We start from the raw sequence: 14,592 nt of genomic DNA on the forward strand, positions 1-14,592 counted from the left end.
CTTTAATTTTACTCAAGTATGACAATTGAGTAATTTTCCCACCACCCTAATGCTAACCCTAACCTTATTTAAGCTTTTTGGTTTTAATTTAAGACAAAAGCAAAATGTTTGTTTTCATACATTTTTACAATAGACAATTTTGACTTTGCAGCTGGCTCATCTAGCGGAAAATAGCTCAGCTCTGCCTCCTGGACCAGACTCATCCGAATAAACGCCAGCCTGCCCATTCACAGCTAAAATCTTCCATCTTGATTTCTATTGGGAAAGTACACAGCACAACACCGCCACCATGTGATCAAAATATGAATACCATTAAAATAGGTTACATTACTTGACTTCGGTCATGTTTTTTTATTATTACAATTCAAAGTTTTTTCCTTTTTTTTCCAAGACAAGACTTAAGAGGTATATATATACATAGCCCGTGTATATATATATACATAGCCCGTGTATATATATATACATAGCCCGTGTATATTTCATTTGTTTGGGTAATCATGAGCAATAACTTCCACTTCATGTACACTGTTAGTCCACATCCCAAATGGCACCCTATTCTCTATATAGTGCAATATTTTTGACCAGAACCCGATGGGGCCCTGGTCAACAGGCCCTGGTCAACGGGTCCTGGTCAAAAGGAGTGCACTAATAAGGGAATGGGGTGCCAGTTTGAGACAAAGCTATAGTAATTTGTCTTATCTTCAGAAATGAACATGTTCACTTGTTAGGCACGTTTGTATAATAATCCTCTCAAAGATGCTGGGTGTAGATACAGACATAAAGAGCACATGGTGGAATGTGTTGTCTCAGTTATAAATCATCATCATACAAACAAAACTATGAAGATGATGTGTAACTATGATAACAAAATCATCATGTTACACAAAATAAGAAAAATACTTCATTGGGTGCATTTCAGATTTGTGGGCAATGAAGTTCTAAACGTGTTCCCAAAATATAGCAGTCCTAGAGATATGTATTGTAACCATTCCGATATACTTCTCCATAACATATACAATAGTCTTCATCATAGAATTCATAATACTAATAATTCCTTTTTACTCTTACAGGTGGGTACGATATAACACTGGAGGAAATTCAACAACAGTCACTGACTGAAAGTAGCTGTTGACCTTCTGACATCAATTTATGGATTCTTGGTCAAAATACTTCACAACAGGATTGGGGTTGGAGGTGACAGATAGGAAGCTTTACCTTCTCCTGCTCTCTTCAATCATTTCCCTCGCTGATAGGAACCTGCGTACATGTACCTTAGAGAACAAGGAAATGACTGGCAAACCATCAGGGGAAAGCAGAAGCACTCACAATCTCTGTCTGAGCACAACCAATAACCAATCAACTGTATACCTAATATATTGTTTATCGTTTCATTTCAGAGACAGACAGGAAGACATGTGTAGCTGTGTCTTTCTGTCCCCATAGCCACGTTTTGGGGAATATAAATACTTTTAAAAGTTCACATTCAGGTACAACACATTTTATGAGCTTTCTAATACTATACTCTTAAAAAGATCCATGGACAGCTAGTCACTATTCATGCATTATGCATACAAACAGGAATCTCCTTCAGTACATACTCAACTTGACACGGGTATTGAGTTCCTTTACATACAGCTCTAGGTAGGTCTAGACAAACTACTTCCTCATTCACATTAGGGAAAACAACTTGGCGTTGTTGTTCATTGGGGTTAAATATTAGTTTTAAAAACCTGTAGGTATACAGGCTAATACCTTTAATTCAATACAGTATGTACATATCAAATATGAACATTTACACATTGTGACAACCTCACAGAAAATAATCATTATGTACAATAAAAATGTGCCCCTAATGGATTTGATCAGGTCAAATTGCTTTCTCTTAATTTATATTTTATAAACCCCGGGTTAGTGAAGTTTGACTCTTGGGGGGTGAAAACTATTTGAGCTAATGATGGTTTGGCGTTAAAATCAGAATAAAATAAAATAACATTCAAAATAAGTAATTTTTAAAGCTGAGGTAGCTTGCAACACTGGGACATATTTAGTGAAAGAAAAAAAACTATGGGCTAACCCTAACCCTCCCTAAAAATAAATAAAAAATCCACTCCCATCATATATTCCAGGGTAAGATTATACTTTAAAAAAAAAGATTTTAAAAAATTATCCCAAAAATTACAAAAAGAAAACCAGTAAAAACGTGTTCCTCTAAGTTAAATACATTATTATTACTACCAGAGTAGCCTAGACATTCCTGTCAATATGTTGCAGAACGTTAGCAATATCATTTTTACAGTATGGATAATATAAATAAAATACATCATATATTTTAAGATAAAAACCCTTTTTAGTACAGTAGCAATCAAGATTTCACAGACTAAACAGAAACTGCAGAGCACTGCATAAAACCATGACAACCATAACCTAATGGCATCATCCACACCTCAGCACTGCCTCCTACTGACAGGAGGCCACATCCAGTGAATATCTTAAATAGTTCCATGTTCTCACTATACAGGAACACTTTTAGCAGTTACTCTAGGACCAGTGGTTCAAGTACCCAAACTCTGCACAATAAAGTGAGAAGTTGAGATCTTGGGAGTAAAAATTACACCAAGATCTAATCTTCCTATGTCAAATATCCTATCATCCTAATCTCCCATGTTTCCCCACCAGTTATAAGACAATGATATGATAACTGCTCTCTGAATGATATGAGTTGTTGTAAGGCTTGTGAACAGAAGCTCCCATGAAATATCGGACTTACAGTATATATCTCATCCATTTTATAATGTCGTAATCTTATGGCTGCTCGTAGTGAACAAGTCTTCTAAGTAAATATTTTAAGTGTTGTTGACTGACTACTGGCACATATCTCCTTGCATTTCACAGATTCGGTTCAAGCCTCCTTGTATTGAGGTACCATTAGGTGTGGACTACAGTCAATTCTGAGCTTGAAGATGCGTTAAAGCAATTAAATGCCGGGCACAGCAAGCTCTTTCCCTTCTACCTCTACTGAACAACTCAATCTCCCCAGCGGGCAAATCTGGTTGAAATGGCACCAGATACCAACCAGTAACCAGTTTTGCACGCTGGGTCCGCCATCTTCGCTATCACTCCCTTCAGAATTAAAACTTAAGAGTCCTAGAGGTGAAAACCAAAAAAAGATCACAACATCAAATCCAATCCTCCTAAAAAAAAAATGTAAATACTAGTTCCTATGGGACAGGGGCGGGGACTGGTTGGTTGTGCAGTGCAGAGTTGCACACAATATTGAGGTTTGTTAGCTAGGCCTCTCTCCCTCTCCTCCGTTGGGGATACGTAGGCTACATGGGGGGCGTGGTACCCGTAGCTGGTTGTAATAATACCAAAGCCACCTGCTGCCCTCCATCCTCCCTCAGTCACACGATGCTGTTCTGCAGGAGCCACCTGCTGCCCTCCCTCAGTCACACAACACTGTCCTGCAGGAGGGGCTCAAAGTCCTCGTCGCTGGTCGGCGCTGGCGTGTCCTCGTCGCTGCCCGGTAACGGGGTGTTGATGTGGACGCCGGCTAGCATGGAGGTATCCTTGGCGTCAGCGCAGGTCACCACAGGAGGTTCGGTGTTCTCAGGGATAAACAAGGCTACCAGGAAGGCCACCACCACCGTGCATGAGCCCAGCAGGAAGGGAGGACCGGGGATCAAGGATTTCTGTATGGAGAGAGACACGCTATTATAGATAGAGAACTTCATTTGACATTCATACAACACAAAGAATATAACCCATCTCTGAATAAAGAAACAGAAAGATAAAGGAATATGGCAACGGGAAGATTGCAAGTGCCTACTTAGGAAGAAACATGTTTTAAAGCTAAATGAGACAGAAATGTATACAGCTATATAAAGTCTGCCTATACAAGAGCCACAATGAAGATGTTATTGGTGATCGTGATGAATTTACCTCAGTCGGGGGGTTAATAGGTAAAGGGTCGATGGGGTACTCTCCCTGGATGGGATCAATTGTGTTCAGCTCTACGTTAAACATGAAGAAGATAAGTCCGTACAGCGCCGGGCCCAGACCGTTACACAGGCCTCGGATACCAGTGATCATCCCCTGAACCAGACCTGAGGAGAGACAGGTTATACATGTATTTGTCAGGGACCATGAGTACCTGTGGTCCCTGGGCAGAACAACATGACATCACAGAGGATACATCCATGAGACTTTGTTTCTGATCAAGGCCTATAAATGATAACCACAGGATATTTTTATTTAACTAGGCAAGACAGTTAAGAACAAATTCTTATTTTACAATAACAGCATACCCCTCCCCTAAACCGGACAACGATGGGCCAAATGTGCACCGTCCTATTATGGGACTCCCGATCACAGCCCAGTTGTAATACAGCCCGGGATAGAACCAGGGTCTTTAGTGACGCCTCTAGCACTGCGATGCAGTGCCTTAGACTGCTGCGCCACTCGGGTGCCTTAAATTTCTGCTATACGTCTGCTATGAAATAAATAGTCAAAGTTAAAAACATCCATGCCTTTATATACTGTGGTGTGTCTTAATAGAAAATGTCAGTAAACATATTTTTCATATTGATTCACTTTCAAAATGACAACGGAGGGGGCAAAGGAAGAAAGGTGGTACCGAAGAGAGCAGGACAAACAGACAGGTTACATGAAGGGGAAAAGGGGAATATTTTAGAGCAGGACAAACGGATGAAGTACATACAGAAAAGAGAAATAAAGGGAATGTCTTACCTTGCTTATCTGGGTCTGCACAGCGAGACACCAGGGCGCTCACTGCAGGAAAGGTGATACTAGACATGGCTGCTACTGCACCTGCAGCCCACATCATCCTACACAGAGAGGAGACAGTGGTTAGCTACAGACACATACAGTGTGAGACATCACTTAGCTATAGGAACTAGTAACCACACCCTCAGGACCAGCCCTTCTGAGCACGCTCAGTGACCTCTGACAAAACTGATCACGATTCCCCTTCGCTTTTGCTTCCTTTTTTTGTGTGATCGTTTTTCATTTGAACAAGAGAGAGATAATTGCATTAAGGTTTTTTTTAACAATAAAGTGGACAGTCAAGGACTTGTAATATTCTGTATTTATAAAAATAAAAAAAATAGTGTGAGTTCTAACTGTTGTCTAACTGTACTTAACTGTCAACACAGGCCAGCCCTGTTGATACTACTCAGGTAGCCACAGTACAGGCCAGCCCTGTTGATAATACTCAGGTAGCCACAGTACAGGCCAGCCCTGTTGATAATACTCAGGTAGCCACAGAACAGGCCAGCCCTGTTGATACTACTCAGGTAACCACACTACAGGCCAGCCCTGTTGATACTACTCAGGTAGCCACAGTACAGGCCAGCCCTGTTGATACTACTCAGGTAACCACACTACAGGCCAGCCCTGTTGATACTACTCAGGTAGCCACAGTACAGGCCAGCCCTGTTGATACTACTCAGGTAACCACACTACAGGCCAGCCCTGTTGATACTACTCAGGTAGCCACAGTACAGGCCAGCCCTGTTGATACTACTCAGGTAGCCACAGTACAGGCCAGCCCTGTTGATACTACTCAGGTAGCCACAGTACAGGCCAGCCCTGTTGATATTACTCAGGTAGCCACAGTACAGGCCAGCCCTGTTGATACTACTCAGGTAGCCACAGTACAGGCCAGCCCTGTTGATATTACTCAGGTAGCCACAGTACAGGCCAGCCCTGTTGATAATACTCAGGTAGCCACAGTACAGGCCAGCCCTGTTGATACTACTCAGGTAACCACACTACAGGCCAGCCCTGTTGATATTACTCAGGTAGCCACAGTACAGGCCAGCCCTGTTGATACTACTCAGGTAGCCACAGTACAGGCCAGCCCTGTTGATATTACTCAGGTAGCCACAGTATAGGCCAGCCCTGTTGATATTACTCAGGTAGCCACAGTACAGGCCAGCCCTGTTGATACTACTCAGGTAGCCACAGTACAGGCCAGCCCTGTTGATATTACTCAGGTAGCCACAGTACAGGCCAGCCCCGTTGATACTACTCAGGTAGCCACAGTACAGGCCAGCCCTGTTGATATTACTCAGGTAGCCACAGTGCAGGCCAGCCCTGTTGATATTACTCAGGTAGCCACAGTATAGGCCAGCCCTGTTGATACTACTCAGGTAGCCACAGTACAGGCCAGCCCTGTTGATAATACTCAGGTAACCACAGTATAGCAGACAGAGTTGAAGGTGACCCACCATGGTTCTGACCCGAAGCCGTACCAGGCCAGCTGTAGAATCTGGAAACCCAGGCCCAGAAGGACCGTGTTCTTGTTTCCAATAGTTCTCATCAAGACTGTCAGAATAAGTGTCTGCAACAAGAGGCAAACAATTAATACATTTTAAAAAATATCAAATGTTTTTATAAAGCCCAATTTACATCAGAAGTCATCAAAGTTCTTTACAAAGTGCTAATTTATTTCATATTTATTGTAGGCACACTCAATAAATATTGTATTCATAGGAATTACACAATTTGCTACATTACATTATAATGCCTTTTTAGAGCGGGCATGCGTCGGACTAATAACCGAAAGGTTGCTAGATTGAATCCCCGAGCTGACAAGGTAAAAATATGTTGTTCTGCCCCTGAACAAGGCAGTTAACCCACTGTTCCTAGGCTGTCATTGAAAATAAGAATTTGTTCTTAACTGACTTGCCTAGTTAAATAATGAAGAAAAAAAAAATGTCAGCATTCTTTACATCTAAACGTGGAACTTGATTCAATTCCAAAGGACAATAACTCATTTGAACTGACACATGTTGTTAACCTAAGACTTGATTAGAACTGATTGTTCAGTAACACATTGCAGTCTCCCACAGACAGTTAAATGGAGGAGTATTGCGCCAGATACATACCTGGGCTATGATGGAGAGGATCCCAACCACCCCGATGAACACTGCGATTGTTGCCGATGAAAAGTTAATGACCTGAGATAGAGAGATTGAGAAATAAAAATAAATGGAGAGCGAGACAGAGAGAGAAAGGGAGAAAGACAGAAAGAGAGAGCCATAGACAGAGGGAGAAAGCCATAAAACAGCATTAGTCTCCCTCTTTACTCCAAAGCAAATTAATGCCACTATGTTAAACGACAAGCACTTGACTGTGCTCAACGGAGAGTGAGCTGTTCAAGTAGAAGAGAAAGGAACGGCGAAAGAACGAAATCTCTATGATTACAGTCACCCAGCTATAAGGAACTGAACCTGTGGTAAACGACACCTTGTACAGAAATAACTCAACTGTTCTTCATCTCTTGTTGAGATGATTTGATGTGTTGAATTTGATGTGGATGTTTTCATTAGCAATCTGCACACAATATTGAGGTTAGTTTGCTAGGTCTCACTCACACAGATAGTCTACATGGGGCTGGGTACTCGTAGCTGGGTATAATAATACCAAAATCTCATGATAAATGAAAGGGAAGTTTTTATCAGTCTCGGGTAAATGAAGAGCAGGTGTTTAATTGTCTAAGGTAGAGGAACAACTAGGCTTTGGCAGTATACCATATATACCAGGTCATTTGGAAATAGTATTGAAAAACCATCCTGTGGCTGTCAAAACTATTTACCACAATCTTTTTTTTTAATTTTTTTTTTAGCTACTTTAAGTAAATACCTGTAGTCAACTGGTGCAATTTGTTAGGAGATAAAGCAGATTCTGTTCTTCATTTCACCTGTCACATTATTTTACATTATGAAGTTTACCATGGTTCCCCAGTACAGTTGAGCCAGTCCCGTGTTTGTTTGTAAATGGCACAACGGGAGAAAGCACGAGCAGATGAGTCCAGCTGTGTATTGACAGGGATCACGTTTTATATTGAAAGTCAGTGTTTTTTTGCTTCAAGAGTGATCAGGGACGTGTAACTATTGTTTTCCTTCACCGAAAATACATTAGTGCAACATATTCGGCAGAAAATAGCTTCATTGTCATCAGATGACAACAGAAGTGCAATGCACCTACCTATATATGTATGCTCCTACCTGTATGTATAACTTTATGAGCTGGATTTCCTAATGTTTTGCAATTAGTTTATTTACATTTGCACTCGTTAGCATATTTAGCTAGCAGCCTCCATGGAAATCCTCTATTACTTGTGCTAATTTTGTTAGCATTCTGGTAATAGACGCACAATGTTTTTTTAGCGTTTTTTGGAGCTCCCTTTTGTACTAAGCCAGTAATACTGTAAATCCTGGTGTGAGAGAAGAACGGTATGAGGATTTGAAAATCTGGATACAGCCCGACCCTAGGAACAAGTTGGATATTTACCTGTCTAAGATATAGGAAGAAGCTGGAGTATTGACCAGCCTCAGGTAGGTAGGACAGGAACACGGTTATACAGATGAGAAGAACTGTGGGATCCTTTCCCACTTTCCTCATTGACTGCAAACAAGAGAGACACCAAAGGCTTTAAACTAAAAGAGACACCAAAGGCTTTACACTAACAGAGACACCAAAGGCTTTTCAAAATGGCCACAGAAACTGATGAAGCTAGGTAGCCTACTAACGTGTCTGTACGTATAGTATATCCCAGCCAGATCTCATTGACTCATAGCATGGTATAGCATGGCATAGAATACTGTAGCACTCACCTGGAAGGGGTCTGCCTGCTCCCAGGTGATAGGTGCTCCCCAGGTGTTGAGTCTCATCTTCTCTGGTAGGGACTCAGGCACGGCCAGCAGGATGAAGCAGATGTCTGCCAGAGCCACCAGCGTAGCCACCAACACCACCAGGTTGTCACCGTAACACGCGGACAGGTACGCCCCGATGGCCGGACTCGTCACCAGGCTGGCTGCAAACGTAGCCGACACCTAGAGGAAAACACACAGAGGACAAGGTGTGTTTTAAACTAGTCTTTTTTAGGTCCATTTATATTTAATCACGATAGTCCACTCAGCAACAATTGTCACAGTTTTCCATGAAGTCCTGTAGTGTATTTAACGTTATTACTTTTTAATGGTATTGGAGCCGATAGCTGTCAATGACCCAATGTATGCAGCTATTTTCGCATTTCACAAGTGGTTTTAAGCTATACAAAGGAAACGTAATTCATGTTAATGAATGCTATTCTTCATTCAACGCCAGGGCTCAAAATACAAAGTGAAAAGGATGGGAGAATTCAATGGGATACGACACACTGCATGCTGTGACCTCAAGGGACTGCATGAGATCTGAAATCACTGTGTGAAGGATTGTAAAAACATGACACAACTAACATCTATTCAACACAACAGAACACATTGCATAACCCATATAGAAGTACAGAACTTGATCTTCACCCACATAACTGTCAAATAGAATTGGAAAGATGACCAGGTAGAATTATCCACTACCCTCTACCCCAATCAACTGAGGAAAACACTGTACATCAAGAATTTCACAATGTGGTTGTGCATCAGCAGTTTTTCTCTTGTTATGTCAGTCACTGACAGTCACTCAATTAGCCCATGTCAGCTAAATATTTAGTTGATTGGTAAGTTATTAAGAGTTACCAGCCTGTGGGGCCCCATTGATTTTGTTAGTCACACACTCAGATATCACATTCAAAACCGCAAACATTTCTATCCACCCTATTGCAAAATGTGTAGAATTGCATGAAATTAGTTATAAAATTGCTCAATCTTCTCTCCGCCCCATAGCAAAATGTGTAGAATTGCAGCAAACTTGTTTTAAAACTAACATTTTCTCTACGCCCCGCTTTCAAGAGGGGGAGCTGCTAAAATATTTTGCTCGCAAGGTGGGGGCCCACAAAAAAAAATAAACACGTTGCTTATGGCCCTCAAAAGGCTAGGGCCGGCTCTGACTGCATATGTAGGTATGGATGTGGGTACGCAGAACAATTAACCGCTACGGCCCCTCATGATGAGTTCAGATGTTTTGTGGCCCCCACTCCCATCAGTTACCCATCCCTGCTGAAGTCATAATAAAAATGTAACTAGCTCTTTACCAGTCCGTATGCTGTGCTTCTTTCATGCTCCTCAGTGACATCAGAGACATAAGCAAAGATGACAGAGAAGGTGACAGAGAAAGCCCCTGACATGGAAATCGCTGCAAAGTACCACCTGAGGGAGGAAACATTATGTCAGTCACATCCAAGGCAGTGCATTCCACACCACATACTTGACAAATAAGATCAACAAACACTCCTACAGACTCTAAAGTTAAAGATCTATTGACAGGCATCAAAATGTTTACCAATTTGAAAGGCTGACTAAAATTGTTAAAACAGACATAGCTGGGATAATATGGTATTTTCATCTAAACCAGCACTGTTACAACAGCACTACACAAGATTCCCTGTTTACATGTACTTATTGTTTAATTCAAATCAAAAGACAGAATGAATACTGAACCAAATCACAGCAGTGTTTTCTCTTGGTCAGAAGAGAGGTGCAGGACTTACCAGGGACTGAGTCTCATGAGTGGGATGGGGGCGCAGGTGAAGAACACAGTGACCAATAGGAAGGACCGCCTGCCCCACACATCTGACAGGGCACCAATCAGAGGGGCGCTCATGAAGGACAGGAGACCCTGTGGCGGAGGAGGGTGAAGAGGGGGAGGAGCCTCTGTTAAGAACGTCATGTTACCGGGAACCCGTAATGAGAAGCCTCATTGATCTTTAGTGTAAATGAGAGTGAGCTGAATTATAATCAAGTAGCAGCAAGAAAATGGCTGCCCTTTGCTCTCCTGAAATGACATATGATAAACCTACATTAAACTTAAACATCCACTAGTTATGAAATAATAAGATACTAGAATTTCTTTTTTAATAGAGTACCAGAATACATTATAGAGTGATGCTTTTGTTCAATCGCTCAGGGATGCAACTCTACGGGGGTCCTCATAGCAGTGATCAATAAATTACATAATTGGTTAATTATTTGGGAGATATACTGTTCGTAGTCTGCCAAACAACATTTTTGTATTTAAGTTATTTCTATGCCTGATATCTTACCTTCACACCTTGAATAAGGCCATTCATCAGAAATGTGTGCTGTGGAAACGTTTCATGTAAAACCTGCAAAAATAAACCACAGAGAAACCACAAACATCTTTAAAAAGGGGCTCTTGCACAGATAGGGTGCCAACTGCCAAGAAACCAGTCACACACACAGACAGCTGTGTGCTTAACAAGCGGTTTTACAAGCCAAGAAACCTACCCTACAGAGAGAAGACTAGAAGAGACAGATGGGGATGAAAATAAGAGACAGACTGGCAGTGAGAGAGAGAAAGAGAGCGAGAGAGAGTTGATAGCTGTGCTAGAGATATACTGAACAAAAATATAAAACGTAACAATTTCAAAGATTTTACTGAGGTACAGTTCATATAAGGAAATCAGTCAATTTAAATAAATGCATTTGGCACTAATCTATGGATTTCACATGACTGGGCAGGGGAGCAGCCATGGGTAGGCTTTGGAGGGCATAGGTCCACCCTCCAGGGAGCCAGACCCAGCCGAACATAATTAGTTTTCCCCCACAAAAGTGCTTTATTACAGATGGAAATATTCCTCAGCACCCCCCTCAGACAATCCCACTGGTGAAGAAGCCGTATGAGGAGGTCCTAAGCTGGCGTGGTTACATGTGGTCTGCCGTTGTGAGGCCGGTTGGAAGTACTGCCAAATTCTCTACAATAACGGAGCCGGCTTATGGTAAAGAAATTAACATTAAAATTCTCTGGCAACTGCTCTGTTGAACATTCCTGCAGTCAGCATGCCAATTGCACACTCCCTCAACTTGAGTCATAGGTGGTATTGTGTGACAAAACTGCACATTTTAGAGTGGCCTTTTATTGTCCCCAGCAAAAGGTTCACCTATGTAATGATCGTGCTGTTTAAACAGTTTCTTGATATGCCACACCTGTCAGGTGGATGGATTATCTTGGCAAAGGAGAAATGCTCACTAACAGGGATGTAAACACATTTGTGCACAACATTTGAGAGAAATAAGCTTTTTGTGCATATGGAACATTTCTGGGATCTTTTATTTCAGCTCATGACACTTGGGACCAACACTTTATATGTTGCATAGATAGATAAAATAGATAGATACAATAAAATAGGTAAGATAGATAAGATAGATAATCCTGCAGCAACAGAACATTTGAATTATGTGAATTATAATTAATGGTCATTTTGTAGAGGTTGATACATTTTTCATAAAGAGAAAGTCAAGTCTAATTTCTAAATGGAATTTACAAACTTCAGAAGCCATTTAAACCTCAAATACACTAAACGTTTTAAATGTCCTGCTTCAGGGTGATCAAATTAAGATCCTACATCTGTAAACAGACAGGCCAGCTGGAGATGGAACTCACTGTCAGCATGGGAGTGGTGAGGAGACCCCAGGCAAAGAACTCCAGGAAGATGACCACGACAGCATGGGAGACACTGGGTCTGCCAACGCCATGGCCCGGCTGCAACACACAGGAAAGAAAGGTGGCCATTTTAGACTGGGTTCGATCCAATTTTAAAACATCCACCAAATTAACAGCTCTCACAGTGTGATCATTTTTTCAACAGCATTTCAAAAAGGCTACCATTTACTGAGTCTAATGTCTAATGATGCTGTCTGAATGGGATTATCAAGATTAAATCAGTCTGAATCTAAATCAATAAGAGAAAGAAATCCCACTGCTCCACTTCTCTTTCAAGGTGAATCAGTCACTTTCTTTGCTATTTGAAGACATCCACGTGGGGACCTCTGAAGGAGTCCGTCAGTGGTATTTGAGGAAGGCAGAGATAGGGGAGCACAGGCCCCTAGCTACTTCACACAGGCCCCTAGCTACTTCACAGCACAGTGATGCAGACTTTAGTCTTGGGAAGATTGGGACATGGCCGTTAAATGACAGTAGAGATTGAAGGTGGGCCTTCTATTACTATCCCTCGTGTTGTCAGTGAGTGCACTGAGTTTGTCTGTGTATATGTAATATGTATGCATGAGTGAGAACTGGGGGAGAGTGGGATGTGGTTGTGATCTCAGCTCGCTGTCATGCAAGGTGGAAATCACGTCATGATCACCAAGCCTAATCTGTGGAATTAGACATACAGTAGCCAGGCCTAATGGCGATTCAATCACTGCTGGCTTTTCAATGTTGTGAAAAATAGAGTCAGGCCTAAGCATTTAGTTGTGTTAATTACAAATAAAACCACTAATATAAAATTAATGTCTCAATCCACTTTGATGCATAGCTCAGACTAATAACAGAAGCCTTGTTAAACCTCGAATACACTACACTTTTGCATTTCCTGCTATGCAGGGTAATTCACCAAAATTAGTTATTAAATTAAGATCCTACATTTGGATAGTACAAAATGTAATGTTTTCATTTTTTTTATTATGTCATCTGTGATTGTGTTTTTGGTCCAGGTCATCCTTCCTTTCCAAGGTAACACCATGGTAACACCTTCCATGGTCCTGACAGCTGGCTATTGGCTAGAGCACAGCTAGCATCATCAACAACAACAATTATCCAAATATTAATTTGAAAACAATACATTATCATGATAATGCATTCTGTCTATGAATACATGATTATGGAATTATCATGCAAACAGCTTGCGTTGGGGGGAAGCCGGGGGATGTTATGTAATGGCAGCGGCATAACAATATTATACAGGCTTCAATAAGCTCCTCCGCAGCTATAGGCCTTAAGGCGCTACCCCGAGATATTACCGGCCGCGTCCTTCCAATAGGCGTTCCAACGTAACCATCTATTATTATCGATAATCTAATAACACATTGATCCACATTTCAAAACGGATTGGTAATAGCTTTAGCGCAAGAATGTGTCGCACTTTAGGCTGACAGAGCCGTTTCATTTTCACAAGGTATGTCGAGTACACAATGTCCGCTTATGTCATAGCCTGCCGCTACCGCAGGCGCGCTCACAGCTGATACTCCATCGTTTGCAGTTTATGTGAAATCGATTACATTGTTACATTACACAAATACTATAGGCTACATTCCCGGCTGCAATAGGCTACCAAAATAAAGACGATTAATTCACATACCGTGGGCCCATCTTTCATGATAATTTTCTTGACCAACACAATACGGTTGGTACCCTGTTGATCTTTCTCTCCCGGAGTCATCTCCTCATTACATTTTACCGGAGTTACATAGAATCCATGCTGCGTAGGGATCTTCGGTTCACCCGCTTCTTCCAGGATGCCTTCTTATTTAGCCTTGGAAGGCTAACTGTAAAAAAAAAATACGTGTTTATAACCCAGTAGTCCGACCGAATCGACAACACCTGCGAATAATGTACAAAATGGATATTGCACACGTCATCAACACGTCCTCTCGATTCCCTCTGTACAGAGGACAGCGCACTCCAGCGATTGAATATTAGAGATGGTGCTAAAGGTACTGACTGCGGATCAGTGTGTAGTTTTATGGCACCGTTTTACGCATCAGCTTGATGTCTGGTAAAGGTTGAAAAAACTGGTCTGAGACCAGATTTAGGGATAAACACCGTTCCCTGCAGGCACGAAAGAAGGACGCGCAGTACCCGGAAACAACGAATCAATTGTGGTTAATTCTC

At 41.6% G+C, this 14,592-nt stretch overlaps 1 protein-coding gene across 1 annotated transcript; it reads right to left on the reverse strand.

The window, feature by feature from the left end:
* Positions 1-318: 318 nt before the first annotated feature.
* On the reverse strand, positions 319-14,386 carry LOC139537713 (hippocampus abundant transcript 1 protein-like). Its single transcript, XM_071339341.1, has 12 exons — positions 14,060-14,386; positions 12,364-12,462; positions 11,003-11,065; positions 10,451-10,578; positions 9,995-10,109; positions 8,640-8,858; positions 8,317-8,430; positions 6,909-6,980; positions 6,249-6,361; positions 4,747-4,844; positions 3,940-4,103; positions 319-3,689 (listed from the first exon to the last, which is right to left on the reverse strand). The coding sequence occupies exons 1-12, from the start codon at positions 14,138-14,140 to the stop codon at positions 3,447-3,449; spliced, it is 1,509 nt and encodes a 502-aa protein (XP_071195442.1). The 5' UTR covers positions 14,141-14,386; the 3' UTR covers positions 319-3,446.
* Positions 14,387-14,592: the final 206 nt, after the last annotated feature.

Source organism: Salvelinus alpinus, chromosome 1 (assembly GCF_045679555.1).
Source record: "Salvelinus alpinus chromosome 1, SLU_Salpinus.1, whole genome shotgun sequence".
Classification (NCBI taxonomy): domain Eukaryota; kingdom Metazoa; phylum Chordata; class Actinopteri; order Salmoniformes; family Salmonidae; genus Salvelinus; species Salvelinus alpinus.

Excerpts from the sequence above, each read along its gene's own strand:
- LOC139537713 (XM_071339341.1), bottom strand. The coding sequence starts at position 14,140 with ATGACTCCGGGAGAGAAAGATCAACAGGGTACCAACCGTATTGTGTTG. Across the intron at positions 8,859-9,994 it reads GAAGCACAGCATACGGACTG|GTGTCGGCTACGTTTGCAGC; the intron begins GTAAAGAGCTAG and ends GTTTTCCTCTAG. Across the intron at positions 6,981-8,316 it reads TCTTCCTATATCTTAGACAG|GTCATTAACTTTTCATCGGC; the intron begins GTAAATATCCAA and ends TCTCTATCTCAG.